This window comes from Aquarana catesbeiana, linkage group LG12 (genome assembly GCF_042186555.1).
Source record: "Aquarana catesbeiana isolate 2022-GZ linkage group LG12, ASM4218655v1, whole genome shotgun sequence".
Taxonomy (NCBI): Eukaryota; Metazoa; Chordata; class Amphibia; order Anura; family Ranidae; genus Aquarana; species Aquarana catesbeiana.
In genome coordinates, this window is record NC_133335.1 from 229,337,388 (window position 1) to 229,346,247 (window position 8,860).

The 8,860-nt window shown below is 41.2% G+C and overlaps 1 protein-coding gene across 1 annotated transcript in view; it reads left to right on the forward strand.

The window, feature by feature from the left end:
* BTBD17 (BTB domain containing 17) overlaps positions 1–8,860 on the forward strand; it is a 22,040-nt gene continuing 13,180 nt past the window's right edge. The window contains exons 1-2 of the mRNA XM_073606883.1: positions 1–172; positions 6,339–6,615. Coding sequence (XP_073462984.1) covers positions 61–172; positions 6,339–6,615 — 389 coding nt within the window. The 5' untranslated portion in view covers positions 1–60. The remainder of the gene's footprint in view (positions 173–6,338; positions 6,616–8,860) is intronic.

The window sequence follows — 8,860 nt, forward strand, 5'->3', positions numbered from 1 at the left end:
AATATAAAGAGAGGAGCCTGAGCCTCCCCACCAGAAAATGTGCAGTGTGCACCCTGCAAGATGGAGAGGACCCACCGACCTCACCAACCTCACCGACCTCACCGACCACACCCTGGCTGGGGAAGGCAATGCCTGGCCTTACTCACCATTGTGATCATCACTGTGCAAGCAGGTAAGTGGACTGAACTTGTGCAAGGGTGGGGGATTGATATTGCCTCTAACTGCAGTAGTCTGTAGCAACCAATCTTCTCAGTTTAAAACTGTCAGAAGATAACTTCTGATTGGTTGGCACGGGTCGCTCATTGCTTGCACCCTGCAAGTGTGGTGGTGCTACATGCTGAACGCACTGTATAATCTGCAGATTGCCCGTCACTCTATTACATAGTTAGGGTGAAAAAAAAAGCCACAAATTAATCTAATTCTACTAATAAAAATGTATTAAATGTATTAAAATAAAAATGTGTTTATAGAAAAAAAAAAAAAAATAGAAAACCTCCATATACAGAATCCTATACCCACCCATATGTACAAAAAGAAAAAATGCACAACCAAAAATGTGTGTATAGTGTATGTGAAAAAAACACAAGAATTATTATTTTGCAAAAATAATAATTTTTTTAGTTTTTTTTCACATACACTACTCAATCCCCCTTTTATCACATTTTTGTTCACATTTTTTGGTTGCACATTTTTTCTTTTTGTACATTTTCATGAACTGGATATTCTGATTTTTTTTTTTTAGATGCTGCACCCTTTTTAATATTCATTTGAAATACATGTATCAATTGTATTTATATATTGTTGGGGTTTAGCGCAGATTTCCTCCTATATCTACTATACCCATCCATATCCTATATTCAGAGGAAGAAAAAAAAAACACTACAAGGCATAGCAATGTTTTCTGAGTGTTTATTATAATTTATTATTATTTGTAATATTATTATTTTTATAAAAATATAGAATTAGGGAAGACATTAGAACAGTGCAAGAGATCACAAGATTCTATGATTCTATATGATTCTATATATATATATATATTTATTACGTGCATTTTCTTTTTTTCTTTTTTTTTCTCTATGAGATGCTATATGTGCATTTTCTGGGGGTTTTTTGAACTTTTAATTTTTTTTTCTTTTCTTTTTTTCCTTTGACATTGCAATGCATTAAAATCTTTTCCAATCATTTTGTTTCTCGATTTCTTTTCCCTTGAGGTGCTATGCTATATGTACATTTTCTGTTTTTTCATTTGTTTTGTTTTTTTACTTTTTTATTTTTTCTTCTTTTATTTTATTTCAAATTGCAATGCCCACAAAAAATAGAAGATAAGATGTTTTCCAGTCATTTTTTTCTCAATTTCTTTTCCCTTGAGGTGCAATGCTATATGTGCATTATACAAATTGATATATATATATATATATAAATATATATATATATATATATATATATATATATATATATATATATATACACATGTGCTTGTATTGTTGCACCAACATATATATTCCCGTGTTTAGGATGAGTGATGAATCAAAATTGTGTAATTTATTAAACAAAATATATAGTGCAAATGGGGTTGCTGCTCTTAAAGGTGTTGTGCCTTTAAATCCTGAAACATGTGTGTAAAGAGCGCTACCCGATATTCAATCCTAGTGCTCATCTCATATGAAAAATGATATCAAATACATATATACTGTATCAATTATCTTTTGTGGATATTTGATGCAATTGATATATGTGTTTGATAGTCTACATTATGTTTATATATAAGCATTATGTGTACTTTCTGTTTCTTTTGGGGGTTTTTTTTACTTTTTTTAAAAAAAAATCATTTTTTTATTTAAAATTGCAATGCCCACAAATAAAAAGAGATGCAAAAAATTTCCAGTATTTTTTTCTAATTTTTTTTTTTACTGCCCTTCTAGCAGAAAAAAAAAACAGTTCAGTTATAGAACACATTGTACAACCTGACCTAAAAATTATTAGAATTTTTGCAACTTTTAAATATGATCCCAACATAAAGTATATTCAATTTTGTTTGGAATATAGAGTATAAAGTAGCAAAATGTAATAACTGGTTTTACAACGTGTAAACAGCATGTGTGGTTGGACACAGACGGGCGACTTTTGGTAGCTCTATCCTGCCATTAAATCAACCGCTGATAAAGGTGAGAGAAGAATGGAGTGTAGCATGTTGGAGTGATTAACCTGTAATAATCACACAACAATTTATCAATGGATTGCTACTATACAGTATGTGACTATATACAGTCCCTGTAAATCATAGACAGACAGATTTTGCGAAAGTGTCTCTCAAGCGTTCTAAAAGTGGTACAGCGTGCACAAAAATATTTTACCCGTCTAGAACTTGGACTTGAATTTGGTGCTCACTGCGCCACTTTTAGAACACGTCCGAGGCGCTTTTTCAAAATCTGTCTGCATCCGGGGTCTCTCTCTGTACGCCAAAAGAGAGTTAGACTAAAATAACTCCACTTTGCTAAGATATGAAGTGTCAGTATTTTATTATAGATTTGGCGCATTCATTGAACCACAATGTGAAAGTGGTGCATTTTAGAACGACCGGAATTTGGTGCACGAGTCGCTGGCTGAATCAAAGCCTCTGGAAGCTCTATATCAACCACAGAAATAGGATATGGTATATATATATATATATATATATATATATATATATATATATATATATATATATATATATATATATATATATATATATATATATATATATAATTTTTTTTTTCTCTGTTGGTTGAAGTGGATGAACCTGTGTCTTTTTTTCAACCAGATTTTCTATGTAACTGTGTAAAAGTGTCACAAAACCTTCATGAATTTTGCGCAATATATTAACAAGAGGGATTAAGAAAAATGGCACAGCAGCTTTATGGAATTGTGTTGTGATTTCTAACAATTAATTGAACAAGAAAGCACCTTGTTTTCACAAGCGCATGTGAGTCGTCCTAATAAAGTTTCTAGTTTTAAAACTGCATGAAAAGTGCAAATATTAAAAAAATAAAATTGCACTTGTAATAAAATTCTGTTGCCCTATTTGTTTGGTATGCCATCACAATATGTCTTTATAACATATGATCCAGCAGCAGAAGTGCAAAGTGTTCTTTACCCTACTTCCTTTTTTCTCCTTCCTTCTTCCTCCTTCCTTCTTTCTTTTTCCTTTTTTCTTCATCCTTTCTCCTTTCTTCTTCCTTCTTCTTCCTCCTTCCTTCTTTCTTCTTCCTTCTTCTTCCTTCTTCTTCCTCCTTCCTTCTTTCTTCTTCCTCCTTCCTTCTTTCTTCTTCCTCCTTCCTTCTTTCTTCTTCCTCCTTCTTTTTTTTTCTTCTTCCTCCTTCCTTCTTCCTCCTTCCTTCTTCCTCCTTCCTTCTTTATTTTTCCTTTTTCCTTCTTTCCGATCTCCTCTGTCTCTTTTCTTATTTCCTCTTCCTCCTTCCTTCTTTCTCCTTCCTTCTTTCTTCTTCCTCCTTTCTTCTTTGTTCTTCATCCTTTCTTCTTCCTCCTTCCTTCCTTCCTTCTTCCTTCTTCCTTTTTTTCTTCTTCCTCCTTCCTTATTTCTTTTTCCTTCTTTCCTTATTTCTTTTTTCTTCCTCCTTTCTTCTTCCTCCTTTCTTCTTCCTCCTTCCTTCTTCCTCCTTCCTTCTTTTTTTTTTTTCCTCCTTTCTTCTTCCTCCTTCCTTCTTCCTCCTTCTGCCTCCTTCCTTCTTTGTTTTCCTCCTTCCTTTTTTTTTCTTCTTCCTCCTTCCTTTTTCCTCCTTCATTGTTTCTTCTTCCTTCTTTCCTCTTTACTTATTTCTTCTTCCTCCTCCCTTCTTCTTTGTTCTTTCTCCCTTTTTCTTCCTTCTTTCTTCCTCCTCCTTCCTTCTTTCTTCTTCCTCCTTCTCTCATTCTTTGTTCTTCCTTCTTTCTTCTTTCTCCTTCCTAATTTCTTCTTTCTGCTTCCTCCTTACTCCTTCCTTCTTTCTTCTTTCTTTCTTTCTTCTTCCTCCTTCCTTCTTTCTTCTTCCTTCTAACATCTTTCCAATCTCCTCTGCCTCTTATTTCTTCTTATTTCTTTTTCCTCCTTTCTTCTTTCTCCTTCCTCCTTCTTTCTCCTCCTGCCTTCTTTCTTCTTCCTCCTTCTTCTACCTCCTTCCTTCTTCTTTTTCCTCCTTCCTTCTTTTTACTTCTTCCTCCTTCCTTGTTTCTTTCTGATTTCCTCTCCCTCTTTTCTTATTTCTTTTTCCTCCTCCCTTCTTTCTACTCCTTTCTTCTTCCTTCTTTCTTCCCCCTCCTTCCTTCTTCCTCCTTCCTCCTTCCTTCCTTCTTTCTTCTTCCTTCTTTCTTCTCTCTCCTTCCTCATTTCTTCTTTCTTCTTCCTCCTTACCTTTTCCTTCTTTCTTCTTCTTCCAGAATAAAGTGAAGCAATATAATTGCACCCCCTAGTGGTGTTCTGTATATCTCAGCATGCAGTTTTACACAAATTTTAATTACAAAAAATAATGGCAGTTGTTGATAGACAGTCCTTTAGCAAGCTAAATGAAGGGGATCTAATTCTAGCAGAAGCACACTATAGTTTTTATTTTTGTATTCTTTTTACATCTTTCTGCCTGAGTCTCTCTGGGATGAGATAAGCCAATCAGCTCATTGTGTTGTATTGCCAACAGTTTCAAAGAGTTTTGAAAGGATCTGGAAAGGGTTCCAGTGCATCTCTTTGGATTTTGTTTGCGCTGCCTCCCCGGGATGAGACCTTCAATGGGCCTTTGTGAGGTTTTCCAGTTGACTTCTAAAGGCAGACTTTAAGCGAGCGGAACAACGCAGGAGGGGGGCCGGGGTGGGGGGGTCCCATCTTCGCTGAGAGGCCGTCATTGAATGCCATCGGGTACTGGGCTGTGAAGCCTTTTTCATGTTGTCACTGACAAGACGCAAATGAGATTCTAAAAGAGACGATGTTGAAGAGATTTGTGTGGCCGGCGTATTGTCCGTGCATCAAAATAACACTAAACAGTCCGTGTCCTGGAAACATACTGAGAGAGGAGCCGCCATCTCCCCGGAGGGGGAATCCTGTATAAACAAACCAAAGAAAAAATAAAAATAATTAAAGTGTATCTAAAGCTCATTTAAAAAAAAAAATTAGATGAAGTGGGGCAGGGCTGGCACCCCGGTCAGGTTTGTATAGCTATGAATGTGGCCCCCCAAAAAAGTGCCCCATCATTGGTGTCAGTGGCAGGAATAGTGCCCCATCATTGGTGTCAGTGAGAGAAATAGTGCCCCATCATTGGTGTCAGTGGGGGGGAATAGTGCCCCATCATTGGTGTCAGTGGCAGGAATAGTGCCCCATCATTGGTATCAGTGGAATAGTGCCCCATCATTGGTGTCAGTGGGAGGAATAGTGTCCCATCATTGGTGTCAGTGGGAGGAATAGTGCCCCATCATTGGTGTCAGTGGGGGAAATAGTGCCCCATCATTGGTGTCAGTGGGGGAAATAGTGCCCCATCACTGGTGTCAGTGGGAAGAATAGTGTATCATCATTGGTGTCAGTGAAAGGAATAGTGCCCCATCATTGGTGCCAGTGTGAGGAATAGTGCCCCATCATTGGTGCCAGTGTGAGGAATAGTGCCCCATTATTGGTATCAGTGGGAGGAATAGTGTCCCATCTTTGCTATCAGTGGGAGGATAGTGCCCCCCTCATTATTGGTGTCCGTGAAAGGAATAGTGCCCAATAATTGGTATCAGTGGGAGGAATAGTGTTCCGTCATTTGTCTCAGTGGGAGGAATAGTGCCCCATCATTGATATCAGTGAGAGGAATAGTGCCCCATCATTGGTGTCAGTGGAAAAAATAGTGCCCGATCATTGTCAGTGAAAGGGCTAGTGCCCCATAATTGGTGTCACTGGGAAGAATAGTGCCCCATCACTGGTATCAGTGGGAGGAATAGTGCCCCATCATCGGTATCAGTGGGAGGAATAGTGCCACCCCATCATTGGTATCAGTGGGAAGAATAGTGCCCCATCATTGGTATCAGTGGGAGGAATAGTGCCCCATCATTGGTATTAGTGGAAGGAATAGTGCCCCATCATTAGTGTCAGTGGGGGAATAGAGCCCCATTATTGGTGTCAGTGGGAGGAATGGTGACCCATTATTGGTGTCAGTGGGAAGAATAGTGCCCCATCATTGGTGTCAGTGGGAAGAATAGTGCCCCATCATTGGTGTCAGTGGGAAGAATAGTGCCCCATCATTGGTGTCAGTGGAAGGAATAGTGCCCCATCATTGGTGACTACCTTCTTTTGGTGAAAATACTTAAACTGACAAATAACTGATATTTTCTTCCTTCTGCAGCTCACAAGTCCGATGCGGGCAGTGACATCTCCACCACCCTCCTCAATCACTCCTCCATGCTCATCCAACGCCTGCAAGAACTGCTGCAGTATGGGAACTCCACCGACACCACCCTCCGCATCCGTACCACCAGCTCCGATGAGGTGAAAGTCATACAAGCCCACCAGCTGCTCCTCAACCTGCAGAGTGATGTCTTTGAGGGACTTTTAGCCAACAAGAGCGTGGTGACCCTGCAGGAGCCGGCTGATTGCGCCATACTCTTCGAGAAATTTATAAGGTAAATTTCCAGGTTTTTAAAGACAAACCAGACCACCATACTATGATATGATGTCTGGTGTTGAACTTTTGTTCTAATTTTTAGGGGCAGCATGTGGCTCTTTGGTGCTCATGTCAGGCTACTATGTCTGAAATAATGGACAGAGAGGGATAACCTTGAGGGCTTATTTACACTTCAAAATGTGTCACTGGACAGACTTTTTTAAAGCTCCTGTTACTAAATAAAATGGTGACCTTACTGTCCTGGTTACACGTGTTTGCTTCGCTCCAACAATGATTCCCCATGTCGCTTTCTTGGTGCTTCAAAGTGTCTCCGAAGCCTCCATAGAAGTCTATGACAACGCTCGCTAACTGCACCTGAAGCATTTGAGGGGATTTTATTCAGCTTTAGCTTTGCCTTGTTTTGGAGGTATTGCAGGTATGAGATATCCCAGGATGCACTGGAAAACCAACAAGTGAACCATAAAGACATCCTCAGTAGTCACTTCCGGTGTATAAATTCTGGAAGTGTCTGCTGCAGATCACGACACATCTGGTGTGCAGCATGGAGCAGGAAGCTGAGCGGGGTCCAGACTGGAGCGGAGCAACTAGCAAACAACACACAGTGCACAACATGGGAACGCTTTAGCAGTAGGTGAGTGGGGACTGGAGAGATAGGACTGAAGGGCAGAGGATCAGCAAAGCTGGGGGATCAGGGAAGGAGAAACTGCTTGGGGTTATTATTGCATCCACTGACTCAGATGTCACACTTGGTGAGCAGTGTGGGAACAATATAGTGGAAGGTGAGTGGGAACTGGAGAGAGAGGAGGATCAGCAAGCCAGAGGGTCAGCAGAGCTGGGGGTTACTACTGAGTGGAGGATCGGCAGAGCTCGGGGTACTACTGAGTGGGGGGTCAGTGTAGCTGGGAGTACTGCTGTGCGGTGGATCAGCAGAGCTGGGGATTACTACTGAGTGGACATCCACAAAGCTTGGGGTTACTACTGAGTGGGGGGGATTGGCAGAACTGGGATTGCTACTGAGTAGGGGATCGGCAGTGCTTGGGGTTACTACTGAGTGGGTGATTGGCAGAGCGGGGAGTTACTACTGAGTGGGGGATCGGCAGAGCTGGGGGTTACTACTGAGTGTGGGGGGAGCAGAGTTGGGGGGACTACTGAATGGGGGATTGGCGGAGCTTGGGGTTACTACTGAGTGGGGGGATTGGCAGAACCGGGGGTTACTACTGTGTAGGGGATCAGAAGAGCTGGAGGTTACTACTGAGTGGGAGATCAGCAGTGTTTGGGGTTACTACTGAGTGGGGGATTGGCAGAGCTGGGGGTTACTACTGAGAGGGAGATCGGTAGAGCTGGGAGTTACTACTGAGTGTGAAATTGGCAGAGCTTGTGGTTACTAATGAGCAGAGGATCAGCAGAGCTGGGGGTTACTACTGAGCGAGGGATCAGCAGAGCTGGGGGTTACTACTGAGAGGGAGATCGGTAGAGCTGGGAGTTACTACTGAGTGTGAAATTGGCAGAGCTTGGGGTTACCAATGAGCAGAGGATCAGCAGAGCTGGGGGTTACTACTGAGTTGGGTATCAGCAGAGCTTGGTGGCATATACATATATATATATATACACATACACATAAATATGACAGGGGGGTATGGTTACTGTCTTGAGGGGTCTGATCGAGGTAGAAGGAAGTTAATAATATTCCTTCTTCCCCCTCATATCCCCCCGGGATTCTCTGTTCACTCCCTGATTCTCCACCTCTGAGCTGGTGAATCGGGGAGGGCTTCATAAACTGGTTGTTTCTCTGTCAGTCAATGAGGATTCTCAGTGTGCGGAGATCACTGGCGGGAGAACATGTTCAAACATGTCCTCCCCTGATTATCTCTGTTTCATAAAGGGCTTATGGACTGTGATCAGTGGCGATCCTCGTGGTCACCGCTGTTCACAGCTCCATAAATGGACACCTAATGCCCCGTACACACGGTCGGATTTTCCGATGGAAAATGTCCGATCGGAGCATGTTGTCGGAAATTCCGACCGTGTGTGGGCTCCATCGGACATTTTCCATCGGATTTTCCGACACACAAAGTTGGAGAGCAGGAGATAAAATTTTCCGACAACAAAATCCGTTGTCGGAAATTCCTATCGTGTGTACACAAATCCGACGGACAAAGTGCCACGCATGCTCAGAATAAATAAAGAGATGAAAGCTATTGGCCACTGCCCCGTTTATAGTCCCGACGTACGTGTTTTACGTC